General features: G+C 35.4%; 5 protein-coding genes across 10 annotated transcripts; 2 read left to right on the forward strand and 3 right to left on the reverse strand.

Annotated features, from left to right (window-relative positions):
• Positions 1-1736: 1736 nt before the first annotated feature.
• On the reverse strand, positions 1737-7611 carry acot9.1 (acyl-CoA thioesterase 9, tandem duplicate 1). 2 transcript variants are annotated; one of them, XM_077244720.1, is made up of 16 exons: positions 7162-7611; positions 6849-6937; positions 6496-6522; positions 6083-6128; positions 5819-5989; positions 5289-5326; positions 4626-4709; positions 4438-4541; positions 4282-4355; positions 4133-4200; positions 3934-4045; positions 3756-3846; positions 3572-3657; positions 3397-3484; positions 3142-3292; positions 1737-3052 (listed from the first exon to the last, which is right to left on the reverse strand). In XM_077244720.1, exons 1-16 carry the CDS (start codon positions 7173-7175, stop codon positions 2991-2993), a joined length of 1305 nt encoding a protein of 434 aa, XP_077100835.1. In that variant the 5' UTR covers positions 7176-7611; the 3' UTR covers positions 1737-2990. The 2 variants fall into 2 exon arrangements, with proteins under 2 accessions (XP_077100835.1, XP_077100836.1); XM_077244721.1 differs by lacking the exon at positions 6496-6522 and having other exon boundaries at positions 7162-7583.
• A 61-nt stretch (positions 7612-7672) lies between these two features.
• sat1b (spermidine/spermine N1-acetyltransferase 1b) lies at positions 7673-10386 on the forward strand. Of its 2 annotated transcripts, XM_077244732.1 has the most exons (6): positions 7673-7958; positions 8274-8325; positions 8394-8477; positions 8666-8767; positions 8849-8889; positions 9124-10386. In XM_077244732.1, the coding sequence occupies exons 1-6, from the start codon at positions 7893-7895 to the stop codon at positions 9292-9294; spliced, it is 516 nt and encodes a 171-aa protein (XP_077100847.1). In that variant the 5' UTR covers positions 7673-7892; the 3' UTR covers positions 9295-10386. The 2 variants fall into 2 exon arrangements, with proteins under 2 accessions (XP_077100847.1, XP_077100848.1); XM_077244733.1 differs by lacking the exon at positions 8666-8767.
• On the reverse strand, positions 9347-14679 carry apoob (apolipoprotein O, b). The gene is made up of 9 exons (XM_077244731.1): positions 14412-14679; positions 13681-13785; positions 13463-13582; positions 13202-13234; positions 13025-13079; positions 12331-12426; positions 12110-12201; positions 11261-11350; positions 9347-10131 (listed from the first exon to the last, which is right to left on the reverse strand). Exons 1-9 carry the CDS (start codon positions 14508-14510, stop codon positions 10090-10092), a joined length of 732 nt encoding a protein of 243 aa, XP_077100846.1. The 5' UTR covers positions 14511-14679; the 3' UTR covers positions 9347-10089.
• ropn1l (rhophilin associated tail protein 1-like) lies at positions 14673-21906 on the forward strand. Of its 4 annotated transcripts, none has more exons than XM_077244727.1 (6): positions 14673-14737; positions 17464-17598; positions 18591-18714; positions 18805-18966; positions 19221-19390; positions 21704-21906. In XM_077244727.1, the coding sequence occupies exons 1-6, from the start codon at positions 14691-14693 to the stop codon at positions 21771-21773; spliced, it is 708 nt and encodes a 235-aa protein (XP_077100842.1). In that variant the 5' UTR covers positions 14673-14690; the 3' UTR covers positions 21774-21906. The 4 variants fall into 4 exon arrangements, with proteins under 4 accessions (XP_077100842.1, XP_077100845.1, XP_077100844.1 ...); XM_077244730.1 differs by lacking the exon at positions 14673-14737 and adding an exon at positions 16210-16321; XM_077244729.1 differs by lacking the exon at positions 14673-14737 and adding an exon at positions 16218-16359.
• On the reverse strand, positions 15247-16440 carry LOC143751917 (arylamine N-acetyltransferase, pineal gland isozyme NAT-3-like). The gene has a single exon (XM_077244726.1). It carries the CDS (start codon positions 16438-16440, stop codon positions 15592-15594), a length of 849 nt encoding a protein of 282 aa, XP_077100841.1. The 3' UTR covers positions 15247-15591.
• Positions 21907-23312: the final 1406 nt, after the last annotated feature.

Here is a 23312-nt window from a genome sequence, read left to right on the forward strand (position 1 = left end):
ATGTTTAGATAATGTAATGTGATGATAAACTGTTGTAACATGAATAAGTTTTATTATTGATTCATAGTAAATACAGTAAATACAGTGATGGCAAGCCAGCCATCACATCAGCAGTCTTTCATAACTATATTATACTTCTTTTCAGGAGTATTACAATTTTGATCAGGAGTACTACAACTTTCTCTCTCTACAACTCCAACATTTAATAAGTGTTAAGTGTTAAATCAGAAATATATATTTCAGTTCAGCATGTTAACAAATTTATATTTCTCTCTCTCTCTCTCTCTCTCTCTCTCTCTCTCTCTCTCTCTCTCTCTCTCTCTCTCTCTCTCTCTCTCTCTCTCTCTCTCTCTCTCTCTCTCAGAGTTGAAGCCATTCTTGCAGCAACTGGAGGAAAGGGGATCTTTTTGGTGCTTTTGTTCTAGCACAAATAATTTTGTTCTTTCATATAATATAAATAAATACATGTTTATATATAAATAAATTCATGCTTTAATCATTCTGGAGTTTTGCCTTCTGATATTTGGCCATATCATTTAGTGACTGCACGCTGATTCCGTTGTTATTTTACCTGATAATGAGCAAATTAGTTCAACTTAAGGAGGTTAATCAATATACAGCATAATTCAAGAAAGTAAGATTCACTCCACTTTTTCAGTTGTTTAAAGATTGATATACATTTTTAATTTGTTTTGTGTAATTTGAAATTTTCAAAATGCCTCATGCATTTCGAATAAAAAAAAAACATTTTATAGAAATACTCCTGAGATTATATGTTTGTGCAAAACTTCATTTATTTCAGTAATTCAACATAGCTGTAAGCCATAATCATCAAATTTATAACGCATAAAGGCTTGAAATATCTCACTTTGGATGTAATGAGTCTATTAGTATTAGCTTTTAGTTGAATTACTGAAATAAATTAATTTTTGCATGATATTCTAATTTTTTGAGTTTCACCATATTGGTTCTTTAATTTAAGGTTTACATAAATTCCATTCTGCTGTTCTATATTTGATTTCAAAGTCATTTGCTGTAACAGGCATTAAGTGAATTCTTTGGTTGTAAAAAAGCAATATTTCTATAAAGAAATGTCGAAAAGTTGTCAATGTCGAACGAAAAGTTTACATTTATTTTTTTATTATTTGGAAGGGGTAACTATAAGTGCAGTTTGGATCACTAAGAAAGTGACAAAAATTCGTTTTAGTTTTAGTATAGAGGCTTATATGTATATTATACTATTCCAAGCCTGAAAAAGCGTCACAATTTAACTGCACCAACAATCTGTAGCGTCACACCTCTACACAAATAACCTCATCTTTATTATAAACCAATAACTATGATAACCGTAAAAATATTTCCGACAGCAAGCAGCGCTATTTTGCGCATGTGTACAACAAATCGAATCACATGGCCTCCGACGTCACAGTTGGATGGGCGTGGCTTCCGACGTCACGCTTGGGTGGGCGTGGCTTCTGACGTCACACTTGGATGTGGGCCGGGTTGGATATCCACCGCAGGATGCAGCGAGCTGTAGTTGGAGAGGCTAGCTATTTATCACTCTTGCAATTTCACGAGTTGGTCACTCGGTGGCAGCATTTGTCACCACAGCGCTGTATCGTTCAATAACATTTTCCTCAGTAAAAATGTTTTAAACAAATAAAGGAATAGTGCAAAAAAAGAAGACAAAATGTTCAAACGATACATTCACATGAGATGAAGACTCCAGTCATAAGTACCCTAATACAAATATATTTTATTTTACATGGAGCGGGTCGCCAAGTAACTTAGCCTACTACTCACTTCAGTAGTAGACACGTTCGCTTGTGGAATAAGTTAATCAAGAGAATACATCTATGATATATGAAGCGATATAGATGTAGATAAAGATATTTAACGTTCTGTGCTGTTACGACATAACATACTGAATGCTGCACTCACGTGCTATCAGAAAGTTAACTAGTTTCCTAGTTAAAAATTGGACATGAACGCCCAATCAAATAAAAATTTACTTCAGAAATTTCCGATAGCACGTGAAGGCAGCAGCCTTATACATGTGAATAAAATAATGAAGGCATTTAGGCAAATTGTATATAAAACAAAACATTGAAACGGCATGCATTCATTTGTCAGTTTTTGATCATTCTGGCACAGGTAGTGTGTACATGAAAGGCATCATGTTAACTTCCATATTAAATCTGTACGTTCTTCTTAACTTCTTAAGTCCAAACTACCATTTTTCACAAATTTCCATGGTTGTTTATAACATCTACAATAATAATAGTGACACAAGTTTCTATTATCCAAATTGTGGATTTGGATATTCTGAAACATATGCAGATACTGCATAACCTGATTTGTTTCCATACTGTCACTAAGCTCTCTAGGACAGATGTGTAAGGTAAAGTTTTTGGAGTTATTTGATCTCCAGTTTAGGATCTTCTTGTTTCTTTTTGAAGAGATCAAGTGAGGAAAACTGGATTTATACTCAGATTTTGGGCATAAATCTCCTTTTCCAAGGTACCAGTTGTTCATGAATCGCTCCGGCAAGATTTAGATCAGTAACACTACAAAACAGGTCAATTGCACCTGTATTACCAAAATCAATTGGTTGAAGAATCTTTAAAGTCTTCTCTCCTTGTAAATGTCATTCGAGTGCCAACACAAAATGGTCTGTTGTAAGTCTCAATGACTAAATAGGTTGCAACAGTACAACAATTGATATATATGCCTACATAAAAAAACACCCTTAAATCACTAAACACACCATTTCCTAAAATGTCCTGTCCCGATGTAAGCTTGAAATTGTTGAACAATAATATTTTACATTCATGTAGAATGCAGCGAGTAATAAAATATATAAATATAAAATGAACAGAACAAAAATAATAAAAGCTGAATCCACACATGCAAATTCTCATGTAACTACAGCTGAGACCATCACTGTAGCTTTGGCAGGAATCTCATCCTATCAGCACATCTCGGAATGCTCAAATTTGGGTCCTCATCGTCTCATCAAAATGCCTCTTTCCATCCAGGTAAAGCATAGACTCTGCAAATGACAACAATATCAAGTTATGAATAATTCCATTAAAATAGAATGTAACTATGCGTATATAATAAAAAATATTTATATCTGACCTCCATAGCTCTGTGGTACAACAGATGGGACATCCTTCTCAACATGAAAGGTGAAGTGAAACACATTGGTGGTGCTGTGCTGCCGGGTCAATGGGTCAAGCACCTCTGTGTGAACCCTGACCTGGACGTGCATCCCTTCTGTGTAACAAACCTGACAGCAGAATATTTTCAACAATCTTAGTCTGAAGTATAACAAAGAGAAAAAATTGGCCATAAATTAGTGCATTTGCTAATGACATTAAAGAACTTAGAAACCTGTGAGGAAAGCAATAGCAAAGAGCCAATTTCTACTGGCTTCCGAAATAAGATGTCATCGACAGCCACCAGCGTTGGTCTGCATCCACTGAAAGACACAAATACAGCCATGTGAAGAAATGAAAGACTTCTTTATAGTAAATATTCAGTAAATAACAAAGGGGAATCCTCTTACGCAAATGCACAAGCATTGGCCCAACCAAGTTCATAAGCCTTTCTCATCAAAAATCCTCCAAATATCCTGTTAAAGATATTTCTTTCCTGTATAAATGCAAAGAATAAAGAAAATTCAAGCACATAAAAAGCATTACACCAAGTTACTCGTTTCTTCAGTCAAGGATTGCAAGAAGTTCCCTCACTTGTGGGTGGCAGATCTCAAGCCCTTTCATTTTGGCATCTTCCATCCACAATGAGTTAGACGGTAAAATCCGACTTCGAAAACTAACAGTTCTATATGGAGAAGGTAACTATTCTTAAACAATGGCTATAAAAATTAGGCACAAAGATTTATATCTGTGTATTAATAATGAGTCTCACCTTGAGTCTAGAGTGTTGAGGAACAGGTTGTGAACGAGAGTCCTCTCCTCAGCTGTAGGGGCCACTTTAAGAAGAGAGGCTGTGCTCAGGTCCACACGCCTCTTCTTGTTAACTGATTGATATAAAGACCATCAGTCTTACTCTATATGTTTCAAGTTGTAGTGGCAATTGTGATTGCAAACACAAAAGTGATTCTCACTTTCACCCTGTTGAAAAATGGCCTCTTCTTCTGGTCCTTCTGGTATCAATGGGTTTATAAAAGCTGCCCTGGAACAGTACATAACCAATGCTTTAATTTGCAGACATAAATCATGAATGTGTTGATCGTACAAGCAGGTTTAACGTTACCTTTTGTTTTCAGGATCTCGAGCCACCATTACAAACGTGGCATCTAATACATCTGTGTAAGCCCCATTGTGATACTGAGAAAACAGTTCATTTGAATGATCTTAATATGTGCAACATATAACATGTATGTTTCATAAAAAAAGACTTCAGCTATACCTGAGACATGTGCATTTTAGCTTCAATTGAGGTTTTGCCAACCCATGTCACGTGACCTGTGAACTTGATGTCACAGTCTGGGTAGATTATGTTTTTTCTCATGTCTGTAAAAAAAAAAACACCTGAATTCAAATAATTATTATTTAAAAAAAAAACTATTTATAAGACTTCTATACAAGAGGCAATACCAATCTTGTCCACTAGGGCGGTGACAATAGACAGTGGAGATCTTTTCAGCTCTTTATTCCATGTGTGAGAGTAACAGATGAGCACTAAGGAGACAAGCATGAGATGAGTTATAATCAGCCCATACACTGCTGTGCTCATCTACAGCTTAACCATTGTTGGCCCAAACTGTTCTCGTTACTTAATCGTTCAATTCCGTGCCGATCCGAATATAGTTCTATTTTTCACTGTGGGGCTGATAAAAGAGGTCTTTGGAATGTAATACAAATCCATCAGTCGTTGCCTTGGTAAAGCAAGAGTTTACAGGCGGTATGAGAGAAACTGGTAGCAAGGCAAACAATCCTGAGAGTTGACGTCACACAAGAACTGTTCGTAATCATGCCGTGCCGAACCAAGCTGAAGTGGGAATAATAACTGAAACAGCTTTTTTTAGAACTGATGGGGGACAGCGGCTAATAGTTCTATGAAGAACCTTTAACATTCATAAAATCTTTCCATTGCAGAAAAGGTTCTTTAGATTATTAAAATGTTCTTCACAATGAGAGAAAATGGTTCTTTTAAGAACTGTTCACTGAAAGGTTCTTTGGGGAACAAAAAATGGTTCTTCAATGGAATCACCGTGAAAACGCCCTTTTGAAACTTTTTTTTTTTTTTAAATGTATTACCTGCTAAACTGTCCAAGTCCTCCAAAATTCTTCCAAATCTGTTGAGAAAAAGGTATTTAAGGTAAGGTATTGGTCATGAAAGCAAAACGGAACCTTTTTATTTTGTTAGTACTTCATTACTAGTCTTGTGGTGAACAATTAATAAGACACAGAAAAGTTCATACAGAGAAAATAAATTGTTGTCGTGGTAGTCTTTGATTAAAAATCTAAAAAGTTGCTTCTACTCTGGGATGGCATTCCTTCTCTGATGATGCCAGTTTGACAGCTTGGGTTGAATATCTTTAACTGCTCCACTCCATCCGTCAGTCTGCTTTGAGCGAGGCTAAAATAAAACCCCGTCCTCTATTCAATATTCAGTTTCACTTGCAAATACGTCACAACACTGAAGTAAAGTCGGTTGCAACTTCCGGTTCATGGGAACTTTAAGCAAAGGAAAATGTACTCCGATCAGAACGCATATTCAAAAATTGTTGGTTGTCAAGTTGGTTATTACCTGAGTGCCACTATTTTTATAACCTGCCTTTTAGTACCTGACACTGTTGTGATAGTTGAGATATTTCTCTCTCAAGGCAGGCTGGGTACCCAGAGGAAGATGAGCCTCGATTGCACTGTCCTTCATCGTCTTTGCAGGCAGTTCGTCCTGACTCTGAGCAAGATACTGGCTTAGTGACGCACGCTCAGTTAATGCTTGCTTATGGTCTCTGTACAATGCAATGGAGAAAATAAAACATTTTATGTAAAGTGGTCACAATCAACAAGGACTATCATTCTGCAAAAGGAATAACATAACATACTTCCAGTTGGTAGATGCTCCAACTATCTCCCTCAGCCTGTTGCGAACTGTGAAAATTAAGAGGAACAAAATAGAGCTTGTAAGATGCACTGAGACATCACATACTGTATATGTACTAAAGAGAAGTGTTGGATTGGAAAGCGTAGCAGAGTCTGTATCATCCATTAACAATATGGAGACAGAAAAAAGTAGTGAGCAGAAATAATGTATTAGAGAGGAACAAAGACTAGTCTGCATGAACAGGCTGCTCACAGGGCGAAGACATTTGAAAAGAAAACACACTAGAAATCACAGTACAAAGAACTAAATGCAATGCACATGTAACACGAGATAACAGGAGGACAGTGTTTATTAAGCAACATGCAGAAAGAGTGTCTAAGCGTATCAAAGAGAGTAAATGTTCTTCCATTTTACCATTGCTCACAAGTAAAAATGTGTTTCCTGTGGGGACATAAAAGTGGGTCAGGAACACCAATGGAAAATAACTATAATAATTACAGTGCGTATATGTTATATATATATATATAGCAAAAAATATTTTTAGTCCCACTTTACCTGCATTCATCCTAAATGAAGAAAGTAAGCACTAAAACGTTGTTACAGCCTGATAACTAGCACACTAACTGACAATATTTCATTGAGTGTGACTGACTAGGTTTAAAGCTTAAAGTTTTGGTTGGATTGGAAGTTTAAACATTATTTTATATATATATATATATATATATATATATATATATATATATATATATATATATATATATATTTACCCTCAGCCATATCAGGTGCCTTCCCTTGTCGGCACATTTGACCCATGGAAAACCCTCTGCACATTAAGGACGATGCAGACTTCAGGACCCTTTACAGAAAGCAAAGGAATGGGAGGAGAGAGTTGCCATTACTTCACAAAATACTAACAGTAAAGTCACAAAATCATGAAACCTTTAACAAAAGTAACTAACGTAATGTTTTGAAAAAAGAAAAAGCCTCCCATTGAGAGACCAGGCTAGTCTGGAATTCATTAGACATGATGACTGTCACTGTTCAAACAACAAATGAGTGACGCAAGATTGTAAAACTCACCGCGGAGAAAGCATCTTCCTTGTTCTTGGCTAACCACTTTACAACAGCGGATTTCGTGTGATGAACGTTACAACAGATCACTTCTTGCAACGATGTCAGCTTTCTTTACTGACAGTGATTCTCTCACTTCCGGAGTGGGCTCGGACGTGTGAGGCTAAACTACCGTACTTACCGTTTTAAAAGCGCACCCTAAAGACGTCTTCACTAACGGTCCAACTTCTACCGTAATAGCGGCCGTTTACTTTGAAAGTTTTCAAAGTACGTAAGTCAACGATACATAAAAATGTTGAAAAACGTTCTTAAAACATTTGACATGAGTTTACACATCTTCTAGATTACTCTAGAAAGAAATGTCCATCCAACTAACGTAATGTCACTTGAAAACACATACAGTACATTCCTACAGTGTTTTGATCCCGACCAGCATGAGCGAATAATTACGGTTGCGTCATGACGTACCTAGAATGGACAACTGCTATTGGTACGCAATCGAAGTATTCAGACCCCTCCCCCACCGGCAAATATATCCCCGCTGGAGTTGATAAACAAAAGACATTTACAGAAGCCAGGTGAAAACAGCCGGTTCAGCTGCTGCATGCGAGTTCCTTACAGGAGAAGCCCAAACTTGACAGCGGAGGGTAATATTCTGGGAAGCGAATGAAGAAACACCTTTTGCTTCACTTCACATATAGAGGACTAGTGAGAAAAGGGAAAAAGAGCAAAAGAAGAAAATGGCCCATTTTAATTTGCGTAAAGCGGAGCCCAAAGACGTGCCTGACATATTGCGACTGATAAAGGTAGACTTCACATCGGTTTATCAAATAGGATATGTAAGAATATCCAGTCGAAAACTTTAAAAAAGTGCATAAATATACTTTAGAAATAGAATACGTTTATCATACGTGTTCTGTCGCACGAAATCATATTACAACCACATCTATTCTGATTTTTATATTAATGTTAAATTGTTCCAAATCAGTTTCATGACATTGATGAATTATCCAAATATGACCCTGCTTGAAAACAAGCCCTATTGCCAGGGGGCCATCACCTACATAACTAGATGTTCAACATAGTTCAGGAAGCATTTTTTTCTTTACTACCTTCTGCAGGAACTCGCCAAGTATGAAGAAATGGAAGACCAAGTTATATTAACGGAGAAAGGTGAGACGACTCTATATGTCAATGAAATCTCATCAAGTCTGCCCGCAGTGACAAGTTTTGTTTTTTAGATCTGCTCGAGGATGGATTCGGAGATCACCCGTTTTATCACTGCGTGGTCGCAGACGTGGCAGCCGAACATCAGAAAGTCGAGGGTAAAAAACCAAGATGATTTTTAATGAACTGTTGAATAGCTGAGTAGTCTGTTCTTCAATTGAATGTGAAACGTTTTATCAGTTATAAATTGCGTCCTAAGAAAGGTGTTCTTACATCCCTTGTTTAACATTCATACACAACGCACAAGTAATACAATTGTGTAAGACGCAAGTGTTCACACTTATAGGTTATTCTGTGATTGGATTTGCCATGTACTACTTCACCTATGATCCTTGGATTGGCAAACTGCTGTACCTTGAAGATTTTTATGTAATGAGAGAGTACAGAGGTAAGGGTGTGTTATTAAGGGTGTCTCTTATGAAACTGCAGGCATTTCCTCAATCCCCCTGACTAATTTCATACTTCACAGGTTTTGGAATTGGGTCTGAAATCCTGAAAACCCTCAGTGATGTAAGTTACCCGTTTTTTTTTATCTGTTGCACACATGGCTTGTATCATTAAAAACACTTATCCATACACATTTTTTTTTAAAATACAAAACTCTGTAATTGCTGACACAAAATAGTACAAGCAAGTGGTTTCAAACCACAGATTATGTAAAAGTTTTATGTTGTTTTTAGATGGTTGTTGTTTTCATGCATTACACGTCTAGATGCTACCATAAAGAGTTGTTTCCTCGTACAGACAGCGGTGAAGAATCGTTGTAGCAGCATGCATTTTATCGTGGCTGAGTCCAACAAGGCATCCATCGACTTTTACAAGCGACGTGGGGCTTCCGATCTCTCGCTGCAGGAGGGATGGCGACTTTTCAGGATTGATAAGGAGAATCTCCTGAAAATGTCTGCTGAAGAGTGAGCTGGCCCAAAGTTCCAGTGTTCAATGAGGGAGTAAGAATATCTCACAGCCATTTCTCAGTTTAAAAAAACTTTAATGACTTAATATTTATACACTGTGGGTATTATTAATCATGTTAACATAAGAATTTAGTCTTGAGAGTTATAGCAGTACTTGTAGTCATATTCTACAGTTTGCATGTTATCGAACATTTATTCATTGAATGCATTACAAATAAAATAAAAAAATCTAAAATGTATTTGTATTTAATTATATGCATAAGATAACACCTTCAGGCATTTCTCCCACAACAAATGTGCAAGTCATAACGGTAAAAGAGTAAAATCAGGCTACATACTGCACTGTACTGTAAATGAACACAGAATGGATTGTTTCCTGGAGGGTGCTGTACTTTGCAGAATGTCTCTTTGTTTATGTCCAGACTAGGCCAAGTTCATGTTTCATGGGACAGATTATTATCAATGTGGTTTGTGAAATGGTAATCTAAACTTATGTAAGTTTGAAATCTGGAAATACAATTGGACCCATCAGTAAGACATGAAAGTCATTGGGTTGCTGAAAAGTGTCTGGAAATTTCACAGTGCAGGTCAAGTACGTAATTCTCTTTTTCAGTTTAGTCCAAATGGTTGCAGTCGACATTTACAAAGTAAATTTAATTAATATAATGCACATAAAGGTAAAATATACAGTTTTAGTAAACCCGGTCAATAAAATAATACAGCAAAAAACACAACTTATCAGTGCATTGATGAGAGAACACAATCCATAACTTCTCATAAAACTTTCTGCTTTGTCTCAACTTGATTTTTGGCTGTCTGTTTTCTGTGTCTTCTCAACCTGTCAAGAAAAGGGTAAACCATTACAAATAAGGAAAAGTATTCATTCCACAAATTTTAGGGGGCTCTTGATGTTAAATATATGTGCCATCAAAAGGCCTCCCACTATTGATTGTGGACTTACCTTGCTAAATTATTGGGATACATTTTTTGTAAAGAAACTGACACATTTATGATTTATCTGATCAAAAGTGACCGTAAAACCATTTATAATGTAACAAATTATTTCTATTTCAAATAAATGCTATTCATCAAAGAATCCTTCAAACAGTCACATTTTTGACAGAAATATTAAGAAGCACAACTGTTTTTCAACATTGTTAATAAATGTATTCAGTTTTGAAAATTCAGCTTTTTCATCACAGGAATCAAATATATTAAATTTGATATATTAAAGGGTTAGTTCACCTAAAATTGAAAGCTCTCTCATTATCTTAATTTGTGTTCCGACGATGAACGAAGGTCTTACAGGCTTGGAACGACATGAGGGTGAGTGATTAATTACAGAAATTTCATTTTTGGGTGAACTAACCCTTTAAAATATAAAACAGTTAATTTTCTATTGAAAATATAGTATACAAAATATTTTGCTGTATTGTTAATCAAACAAATGCAGACTTGGTAAACATTTGAAAAATCAGACTGATGCCTTCACGCCATGTCGTTATTACCGTAATTACAACATTAAGACTTGTAAAAAACTTGTAAAGACTTGTAAAAAACATTCACATCCTAGTAAAACTCGTAATTACAGCTTGTCAACTAGGAATTTTCTGAGAGCTCCCGTTTGTACAACGTGACCGCTGCAGACTCATATTGGCGTTGATAGTGTTGTCATAGAAAAGCTTAATTCCAAGTCCGAGGACGTAGAATGGTGAAGTAGAAATTCACGTGCTGTTATCTCATAATTACGACATTGCGTGAACGCAGCATGAACCATATCTTTTGAATGGAAGTGTATGTCTGTGAAAGTTTCTTCAAGAATGCGGTATAACAATTTAGTCAAAGGCAATTAAACCTTTTAAGACATTTGGTCCGAACCTGCTCAAGACATTAGGACTGTATGCACTCTGTCTGAGAGGGGGGAAAAACTAGGACAACACTGTGCCAAGTAACAGATTTCTCCTCACTTTGTCCTTGGATGGTGACTTCCCTCTCAGCAGCTCCTCCAAAACAACTCGCCCTTCTGAACCCCGGGAAAATATGTAGTCTTTAGTGGTCTATTAAAAACAAAAAGAAACACTTACGTTGAGAAAACACAATCAGGTCATATTACTCATCAGTAGACTATACAATTCTAATAATTAACTCACCCTCAAGTTGTTCCAATCCTGTATGAGTTTCTTTCTTCTGTTAAACACAAAAGAATTTGTTTTGAAGAATGTCGATAACCAAACAGTTGATGGGCCCCACTGACTTCCATAGTATTTTTTTCCCATACTATAGAAGTCATTGTTTGATTACCAACATTCTTTAAAATATCTTCTTTTGTGTTCAGCAGAAGAAAGAAATTCATACAGGTTTGGAACAACTTGAGGGTGAGTAAATGATGACAGAATTTTCATTTTTGGGTGAACTATCCCTTTAAATGTTGTACGTCTGAATTCTAAACAATTGTGCAAATATTAAACTTAGTGTTAATATAATTTACACTGTGCTGTTCCAGTGAGGCAGGGAATAGTATATTCTTCACTTCAATTGACTGAGCCTATCCATGGAAAAATTCTCAAAATATCCCTCCACTTTCTAGTTTTACACTTATGGATGGGCGCACAGGGAAAAAAGAGGAAGGAACACAGACTTTAAGAACACACAATTCACAGAACGAATTTCCTCCAGGCAAGTGCTGTTAATATCCTAGGATGCAAGTGATATTCAAAGCCACAGTTAATTTAAGTTAACAACTGTGTGTATTGGGCGGCCTGCGGAGAAACAACCACAGACTCTGTCCATCTGTACAGAAAGAAATGTAAACTTGCCCTGGCAACGGAAGCGGCATGTTGTGGGTAGAACATAGAGGCGCTGAGAGCCATCAGCCCAGTGGGAAACATCAGTCTCTTGATTGTACTCCCTGTCCAGACAAAACAAACAAAAAGAACCCAAACAGTAGTTAATAATAACACAGAACAGATGTTACAGGTCAAAGACCTTGATATGATTAAAATGGAATAAATAGTAACAAACAATGAAAGAATCATACCTTTTGCTAAATAAAGTCCCAGAATTCCAGAAAAACCTATAACACCCACACTGGCATAGAACTCAGATGGAGGGTCATTCAAAAATGCATATATATCTTGGGAAAAAAAGAAATGCAATACTGTTTAATATAACCACACAAACAGTAGTATAGATTAGGGGTTTCAAACGGGTCCAGGGATGGAGTGCTAGGGGGTCCGAGGAAATGTTTAGGAAAAAACTGTGTTGAAAATATATATAAAAAATAATTAATAAAGCAAACAAATAAATAAATAATATAATAAGATTAATATATAAAAAAGACAAAATAAGTATATATAAAACAATTATAAATAGACACAAATGATATAAAAAAACAATAAAAAATGTATTCAATACAATACATTAAAACTATCAAAATACATAAAAAAATAAACAGATTAATAAATAAAAAAGTTGGAATAATACACAGTAAAGTACTATAGTGAGTAAAAAAAACTTAGTAAAAGTAACACAAAACTAAATTTTATAAATATATATTTTATATATTTATAATATTTATTTTTCACAGTATAAAATTGTGTCGTTATACATAAAAATGTATATCTGCCTTTTTAATTTTAGGATGGGGGTCCCTCACATGAAAATGATCATATATGGGGGTTTGTGGCATCTAAAGATTGAAAACATTGATAAGTGTGTGTTTTTGTCTGTACCTTTTACAATATTTTGAGTGTTACTCACACCGGGCTCAACCGTCTTGTAGTAAGACTATGATTAAAAAAGAGAACATTTTAGGTAACAGATATATTACAGGCTCATTTTGTAATTATTTATCACAATCATAAATTATGAGCATAATAATTGTGGCTAAAAAAGCCAACGTAACTTGCCTGTACTTTCTCCACGGTAAATTGTGTCTTTTCCTGGAGGTGAACAAGAGTCATAAAGAAATCATGAGAACTATTAACCAAACATTATGAAATTTAAATAATAAATGAATACATAAAATATGGAGAAGAGACGCATGTATACAGATATCATTTTTATTTATCTGCATATTATTGATTAACACTGTATTAACTACATTTTATTTCCTTAGAAGTCAAGCTTTTCTTTCTGAATCACTAAACAATGTCAGTTTTAAAGCATACCTGACACCATGAAATATAAGGTTCCACCGTCTTTCTCAGAGACGCCACACCCTGCTCAACATGACCAACCTCGGGCTCCTCGTACCTCAGCTGAGTCTCAGGCATGTCATAGAGTGAAAGCTGAAAAATAAAGGGGTATTCTAAAAACACTTAACATCAAGCAAATTACCTCCTAGTTCTGACCCACACCATCCCAAAACACACTTCACAGGAAGTACCTCATCAGTCATTAGGGTGGTGTTATTTTCTTTGGCCTCACTTGCAGCAAAAACAGTGGCAGACATCAGGCCAAGAGCTCCAGGCACTGCCACGGGCAGCACCACCTGAACAGGGAAGGGCACAGAAATAAATCATTAGAATTAAGAACCCCAGAAGCAGTGCAAATGATGAATACATATATGTACGAGTATTGGACAACTAAAAAACAGTATTACAATGCAAAAAGAAGCAGCACGTTTTAACATAATATGAGTTGCCTTGTTTATTAGAAACAACACTGAAGCATCAGTTTCACGTGATTCAGGAGGCACGTCACTTTCCTGGCTGCATGATTACTATATTACTGTCGTTTTCTAATAAATTATGTTATGCCTGCAATTCTAGCAATGTCTCTTTAAAGAGACATTGCTAGAATTTCAGGCATTACAACATTCATTAGAAAACGACAGTAATATAGACAGTAATCATGCAGCCAGAAAATTATAGTTCTTAAACATATATATATATATACATAATTATAATACGGTTAAATATAAACATCGCAATAAAAAAACCTAATCAGATCAAGCTATAGTTAGCTTAGCTAACGTTAACATTACATCAGTGCTGCAGCCACTGAGATGCGCGCATCCTCAAAATAATCTTAGCTTTCTTAAAATGCATAATTATCAACGTTGATTACAAATAAAAATACAACAGTATTTCCATAAATTAATCCATACACTTCTACCTTGGCTATTTTCCTAAAAGTTGACATTTTTTCTTGAGAACAGCGCTCTTCTATGCAGGGTTGCCAGTTCTGCACAACAAAACCAGCCCAATTGCTCATCAAAACTAACCCAATCACGGCCAAAATTAGTCAAATAGCGTTCCGGGGTGTTTCCTCGATAAAACTCGCGTTCCAGTGGGTAAAAGATCGCGCCAACCCGTGCACTACACAAACAACCCGCGGAAACAGTGTAAAAGTAGACAATTTTCTCAAATAGTATCCAGTTGCAGACCTACGGACATGGCAACATTGCTGCTACGGCAAGCCTGTGAGGACAGGCGAGAAATGTAAATAATTTGAACGTTTTTGTAAATAATTATGTGAATTATTAATCTCGCATTCTCCTTGTTGTTGATATAAGATTTTTTTTTTATTACCTGGGACTTACCTTACAAACAAGATAAGCATTTCATATATTTTGTGTCCCAATCATGTGTAGACAATGACTTTTACATAGAAAAATCATTTAAATAGGCTAAAACTGATTCAAAACAAAAATATAATAAGATGTTTATGTGTATACATTAACATTATAGATATTAAATTGTTGGCAACTAACGGAAACTAAATAAGGTAAGTTAGCCTACTAGCCTATTGAAATGACTAAAACTGCAATAAAAATAAAATAACAGGAGAATAGAAATATTACAAAAACTGATCAAAATTTAAGAAAGCACACACAAAAATTACAAAAACTTAAACCAACTGAAAATATAAAAATAAAAGCTAATTCAAAACATTAGGCCTAATAATACATAGGCTAATCATAATAAACAGAGGAACAATGAAGCTCACATTTTACAGTAATTATAAGTAGCCTATATTTCGTAAAACTTCAACAAAGATCCAGTAACTTTGTTTTATTTTAAATGTTCCTAATTTACTATCACTTTAAGACATAATTTTTCTGATTGTTAAAAAGACATGTGCTGAAAATCACTTTTACAACATGGAAAAGGCACATCATGAAATAACCATCAACAGCTTAATCTAAATAGAACTATAAAATATTAATATTATTAATACAACTTTATATAGATTACAAAGAAAAAACTATATGTAAATTTAAATATGTCCTTGTGTTTATAATGCAAAAAATACTAGACTACTGGTACTTAAAGAACAAGAGAGACCCAATGTCTTAATAAGTAACTGGTGGTGGTACAATCTCAACATCTTTTGGAGTGAGTGGAGAAGGAAGAACAATTCCAAACTTCTCTCTCAACAACTCTGTAATTTCTTCATTTGAAAGATCTGTAGTGGTTTTCATAGCTTGCTGTCCATCCTCTGAGGTCAAATTGGTTATAATCAGTCTGCGGCCCATGATTGTGATTCTTCCAGTGGGCAATAAGAGTGAACAGAGAGATTTGCAGAAGAAAATCGAGCTAACAGAACTCTGATGGTAGTCACACATGGCTCTGAAATCATCTCTTTCACGTGACTGCAGGGTGAATTTGTACTGTTCCAACCAAAATTCTTCTGCGCTCCCTGACACCTCAGCCTCAGATTTCATTTCCATAAAAATGAAGTCTCCCTGAGATCTGATTCGATACACTCCGTGGCTCTGGGCTTGAGGACTATCTGTCTCAAGAGAAAGAGGGAGCTGGAATCCGGATCCAAACCCAACATCACAGAGCCATCTGTGTCCATTCAGCTTCACCATCATGATGAAGTGGTCGAAGGGAGGTCCGTAAGCACCGGTGAACCGATTCCTGACCTGTGCGGAGAGAATAGTCTCGTCAAAGCCCATCTGAGACAAAAGCCAAGAGAAGAGTCCATTGTTCTCAAAGCAGAATCCTCCACGGCGCATGATTACGATTTTTTCATATAGCAGTGGCAACTCAAGCCTGACCCGCTCTCCGATATGAACAGTGAGGTTCTCAAAGGGAACTGCCATTAAGTGATTCAGGTGAACGTAACGTAATGTCTCCAATGTCGGAGGACATGAACCAGAACAGCTGATACGTGCCAAATATTTCCGAACATCCATCGTTTTGTAAATATCGCTTGTATGTAACGTTAGGTTAGTGTAGCAAAGAAAACGTCAAATACAGCTGAACACATGAAACTTTAGACAACCTCATGCAAGCTTTCACTTTGCAAGCTGTAAACTTCACTTTCACGGAAGTGCTCATGAGCATTAGCCTAATAGCTATACGACACTTTCTTATAATTACAATTTAAACTGTTTGTATTGTTTCTAGAACACAATTAAAAACATAATGCAAGTATACTGAATTTTAAAAAAGTAAATAAAAATTAGACGTAAACGGAACGGTTCTGTTGGAGTGTTGCCAGATATCCGAAGAGAAGGCAGTTCGGTTAAAACAACAACAACCAAAATAAGTGAATGTAGCGAGTCATTTGTTAGAAATATTAGGTTTATTAGGAATTTATTATTTCAATGCTAAAGCTTTTTTTAAAGTAGGCTAGGCTTATTTTAAATAGCATAATTTCTTTCACAAAAATAATGAAAATTATTTCACACATACATTATACATCTAAATTAACTCTCGTGGAATAAAGAATTCTAGAAGTAAATCCCCCAAATTACCTATTTATGAGCGAAACAAGCCACCCTCTGGTTAAAGCCCTTTATGTTGGCATTGACCAATCAGATCTCGGAGCCCTTTTCAGTTTCTAGGTGATGCTTACAAACAACCCGTTGCTATGAAAAACAGAGATGCAAGTCGCTGCTGTCCTATAAGATGACAAAATAGTACTACAAAGTACTAACGTCAGGCTATATTTATTAAGAAGGACCAAGGACCTAACTCTGTGTTTAAAATAAACTTAATTTAAAGCGGTAAGTTAAGTCCTTTGGTGCGTTAAGATTAGATGCTGTTATAGTTTAGCTTGAGCACATCTGCTAGCCAATTTAAGTAACGTTAAGTTACCACAATTTTCTAATTTTCCTTTTCCACATTGCATGAATTGAAGGATACTGCCTAATGTCCTTTCTGTGATATTTGGTGTTCACTTTCTCCTGGTCATTATCTTAAAATACAACCAGAGTGATGCCTCCTCCTGAAACAATGTACTGCGCCCAGCAGATCAACATCCCTCCAGAGCTGCCTAATATTCTAAAGCAGTTCACAAAAGCTGCAATTAAAACACAGCCATGTGATGTGCTACAATGGGCAGCTGAGTAAGTGTTGTTGTTTTTTTTATAGTATAGCCTACTATAATAATGCATCAGAGTGGCATTATATACAGTACCATTCAAAAGTTTAGAAAGTTTTGGAGTTTAGTATTTTTATGTTTTTGAAAGAAGTCTCTTATGATCACCAAGGATGCAATTTATTTGATTGAACAATCAGTAAAAAAAAAGTAATATTGTGAAATATTATTACCATTTAAAATAACTGTTTTCTATTTGAATAAATTAAAAAATTTAATGATTTATTCCTCTGATCAAAGCTGAATTTTCAGCATCATTACTCCAGTCTTCAGTGTCACATGATCCTTCAGAAATCATTCTAATACGCTGATTTGGTGCTGACTTATTGTCAATTATAAATAATGGTTCTTATTATTATCAATGTTGAAACAGTTGTGCTTCTTAATTATACCTTTCTGGAAACTGTAAAACAGTTTTTAGGATTCTTTGATGAATTGAAAGTGCAAGAGAACAGAATTTATTTTACAAAATATTTTTCGTAACATTATAAATGTCTTTACTGTCACATTTGATCAATGTAATGTCTTTGCTGAATAAACGTTTTAATTACCTACTTATTATTTTTGAATCTGACTTACCCCCGATTTTTGAATGGTAGTATATTGGTTTCCACAAAAATATTAAGTAGTAAACTGTTTTCAGCATTGATAATAATCAGAAATTTTTTTGAGCACCATATCATCATATTAAAATAATTTCTGAAGGATCATGTGAAACTGAAGACTGGAGTAATGATGCTGAAAATTCAGCTTTGCCATTACAGGAATAAATTACATTTTAAAATATAATAAAATGGAGTTATTTTAAATTGTAATAATATTTCACAATATTAAGACTTCTTTCAAAAACAATCTTAATTCTTCTAAACATCTGATCGATAGTGTATAATGTATGCTATGCTTTATATTGTAGTGGAAATGTAATGCAGTATGACAAATGTAAAACTGCTGCTCCTTCAGCTATTTTTCAGCATTATCAAAAGGTCAGGGCATATCAGTCAAGGAGAGACTGGAAATGCCAGTGGCAACTCAGAAAACAGACACAGGACTAACACCAGGCCTTCTAAAGATCCTTCATCAACAGGTGAGATCCACTGCATCCATCATGTATGTTTTATACACAGTGCATCAGATGTATATTTATGAATATTGATGAGATTTATCTTGCCTGTAGCTCGCATCTAACAAAATCATTACAAAAGAGGAGCTTCTTTGGAAGTGGAAAGATCTGTGCTTGCCAATTGAACAGCTTGACACAATCCTCGCCCTTGGCAACTTCAGTGAAAATGTCAATTGGATGCAGTTTTTTGCTTTAGGATGCAGTGCGCTGGGTGGGGTGAGTAACTATAAATATCTTATTTATGTACTTACAATACGTTAATGATATTGTGTGGTGGAGGATTCATTTGAGGTGTTGTAATTCAACTAACTGACTCTAGATGGCAGAGTTGGATTTGAAATGGTCTTAACATTCAAGGAGTTGAACAAGGATGATTCATAAAGAGCGATTCATAAATTCATTAAAAATGTGCTAAATTATGTTGTAAAAGTGTAAGTTTTGAAAGACAGCACACTGTACTGTTCCCACAGGCCATCATGAGTGCTCTGAAACATGCATGTGAAATACTCACAGAGGACTCTGAGGGTGGTTCAGCCCAGATTCCTTTCGACACATTTCAGAGGCTGTACAGATACTTGGCCCATCTGGATGGAGAAATTCCTAAAGAACAGATCGACAGCTTCTTGCACCGTCTAGAGGAGTGAGTACACACACACACACACACGCACACACACACACACACACGCACGCACGCACGCACGCGCACACACACACACACACACACACACACACACACACACACACACACACACACACACACACACACACACACACACTAATCAATTTAACTTGTAAGCCTTAAAACAAATATTATTTTAATGCTACTATAATTTAATCCTAGTATGTGGTTAATGTTTTACATATTACCCTGAGGGAAGGGGTCCAAGGTGACTAATTGCAAAAGCAAAAAAATGCAAAACGCTTAGTCATTCTGACAGCAAGCAGTTTCGAGATGTTGAACAATGAGAAGAAGCTTGATTGAATGATTTAGCCACATTTTGAGGGTGATCATTTCTTTCCTGTTTTACTTTTGTTGCCAAAGAGAAGTTTTAGGAGGTTATAAGTGATAAAAGAATAGAAATTAATTGCTTTGACATTGTAGCTTGAGGTGTTTTCAGGTTTTCATTGTTTAAATTTACACCTGTGAAATTACAAAGCCTTCTGTTGTTTATTTCTTTGAACAGAAAAAAAACTGTTCTATATTCAAACTACTTCAAACAATGACTGAAAAGACACAAAATACATACGACTTAAAACATCACATAATGCCATAAGGTTAAGTAGTTTTGCAATTGCATAATGCAAGAATCTGAACCATTATTGTCTGTACTTATACGACAGCAATTACTAGTGCATTTGTAAGTTTTATTACTTTGTAATGGGTTTTTATTGTCATACTTCACCAGCATACCAACAGCAAGTGTCTTTTCACTCGAGTTCAACAAGAATTCATCCCCTGCTTTCTTTTTTAGTTTAATGTTTTTAAGATATTTAGGAAGCCTAAACATCTTTAACACAATTCAAAGACCCAGCACAGTATCCAATTTACTATTAAGACACAATGACAAGGAATTTATAGAACTTTGGATGAATCATGTTATCATGATCAGCAATCATTACACTCATATTTTTCAGTTAACTCTACTGGTCAAAAGCCTATGTACAATTTTTTTTTCATATATTTGGCCCCATAAATACTGTCCAAGATTTAATGACTTGATGATATGTTGAAAATAAACCTGTTTGTAAGTATAAATATTAATTTAGTATATTTAATTAACATTCAGACACCACATCAGAAAGTGCTTTGTACTTACCAGTCCTTTGACCGACATTTCATAGGTGTTCAGCAATTTTAAAGGCTGAAATAAAAAACTCTTTTGCAATTTAAATTATGAACTAAAGACAAAATGGACATGGACTTACACAGTTCTTACGGTGTACTAGATATAGAATCTGTAACTAATAAAAACGACTACAAAGTCCATAACGTAATTCGATCATTTTTTAAACAATAATGGCCCTTAAAGGGATAGTGCATCCAAAAATGAAAATTCCTCATCATTAACACAGCCTCACATGGTTACAAACTTAGAAGATATTTCAGAAATGTTTTTTGTCGATACAATTAAAGTCAAGGGTCCAATATTGTTTTAGAACCAAAAGACTTTCATTGTATAAGCAAAAACAGTTAAAACATTTCTGAAAATATATTTTTTGTTTCAGGGAAGAATGAAAGTCATAGAGATTTGCTTTCATTTTTGGCTTCACTACCCTTTTAGCTTTTGTTATCAAATAATTTGATGTCATTGTGGGAATTTTTGCAGTGATGTCATAAATTTTTATTTTTTATTTCCCAAAGAACCTTTCAGTAAAGTGTTTGTAACGTACTACATTTTTAACACAGAACATTTTTAAAACATAAAGAACCTTTGTTTTTAAGAGTGTATGTGAGTGAAAATAAAAACTGAGACAACAAGAAAACAGACAGGACTGTATGTGTGTATGTGTGTATCAGTCACTGATACAGCTGAACCAACTCAACATCATCACAGTGTGCCCTTTATAACTCTCAAAAGATACAGAAGCAGCACGCAAGTTTTCTATTGTTCATAGAAACAGGAACTCCTGAAACAAAAGCAGTCTATTCCTGAGAATACACAAATGTTTGGGAAGTGTGTTAGTGAGTCAATATTACAGACACTGAAGCAAGAATTAAAACTTGCTGAGTGACCCGGCGTGTTTCAGAATAATGACGACAACTCTACAGCAAATCAAAGTGGAAAAGAATTGAAAAGAGGATGTTAGTATGCAATTAATAAGCAAAAAAAGTTCTTTACATCAGATCCGGCCAAGTGCAGTTGGATGCAGCAATCTCCTGTCATGATGAAAAAACAATTACACATGACATTTATAGACGTTAAATAGAAAACTTTGTTTTTCCTGTTTTCAGAGAGTGCCAAGGAGGAATGGTGGAACCTTCAGATTTTACAAGCTTCCGAAGCGCTGAGAAGTCGGAGTAGAATCCAATACAGCAATATCTTACATCACGCTCCAAAATATTGATCCAAGTTACTATGTCCTGTTTGTTCTCTTTATTCTGTGTATTGTGAGGTGATTGGAATATTTAACCGAAATAAATCCTCAAATCTACAATTGAGGTAGCTTGAATTAATGTTACAAAAGTGAAAGCCAAAACAAGGCTACTGGTATGGTGCTTATTCGAGCGTTATAAGCTTTCAGTTTTGATTTGAGATTCTCTTACCATTTATTCTATACTTTAAGGTTTTCAAAATGATCGCACCACTGTGGTTGTCATGTGCTTCTATTGAAAGAAACCATATTCTGTTGCAATCAAATATACCACCTCTCATATCTACCTCAACACACACACACACACAGACACACACACGTAGTGTTTCCATGTTTTATGGGGACTTTCCATAGACATAATGATTTTTATACTGTACAAACTGTATATTCTATTCCCTTACACTAACCCTACCCCTAAACCTACCCATCACAGAAAACTTTCTGCATTTTTACATTTTCAAAAAACATCACTTAGTATGATTTATAAGCCGTTTTCCTCATGGGGACCAAAAAATGTCCCCACACGAACAAGGATTTCAGATATTGCCATCCTTATGGGGACATTTTGTCCCCATAAGGTAGGGTTTACCAGGCCACACATACACACACACACACACACACACACACACACACACACACACACACACACACACACACACACACACACACACACACACACACACACACACACACACACACACACACACACACACACACACACACACACAGATTTTAGAACAAGTTAATGATATTTCTACAACATACCAAACCCCTACCCATCACAGAAACATGTGCAAAACATTAAAGTTTTTTTTTATTTTTATTTTATTTACAATTGCTAGGACACATTTCTCGATACCTAGGTAATTTTTTAAAAACCGGTCACACAGTGAGCATAACAGCAGAAACAGTGATCTTAACTGTGGATCGTTATTGCTTTGGCGCCAAATGCATTCAATCACTACAGCTTTCAGTTTACATGAATTTGTTTCTCACTGAGACACAAACACCACCAAAAGTCTATGTACCAATACAGAACAATTTGCACGTTTACATACTCTTTTCAAAACTCTTAAACTTAAGTTCAAAACGTAACATTTCTACAGTACTACCATATTGATTCATATTCTTAATCTAAACATTAAATGCTTTCAAAATAATTAGACGTAGCTAAACACCTACACACGTGTTAGTCTTTAAATTTCTTTAAATAAGCGGGGACATTTGGCCCTCACAAGTAGCCAAACTTGTACACACACACACACACACACACACGTTACATTAAAAACAATGACAGGATCTATCACATTTTTGTACCACACATTTGTCTTTGTCACATTGTTACTTTTGTGTGTTTTGGAGAAGCAGAGGCACAGAAACCGGCAGTCACCCAGTTGGTCTGATTAATTACCTTTTTGAGGATGGAAAGAGGCTGTGTACTAATTTGGAATCAAAAGGAGGTACTGAAC

The sequence above is a fragment of the Siphateles boraxobius genome, unplaced genomic scaffold, assembly GCF_051911475.1.
Source record: "Siphateles boraxobius isolate OS27281-9 unplaced genomic scaffold, OSU_SipBor_1 26, whole genome shotgun sequence".
In the NCBI taxonomy this organism is placed as follows: Eukaryota; Metazoa; Chordata; class Actinopteri; order Cypriniformes; family Leuciscidae; genus Siphateles; species Siphateles boraxobius.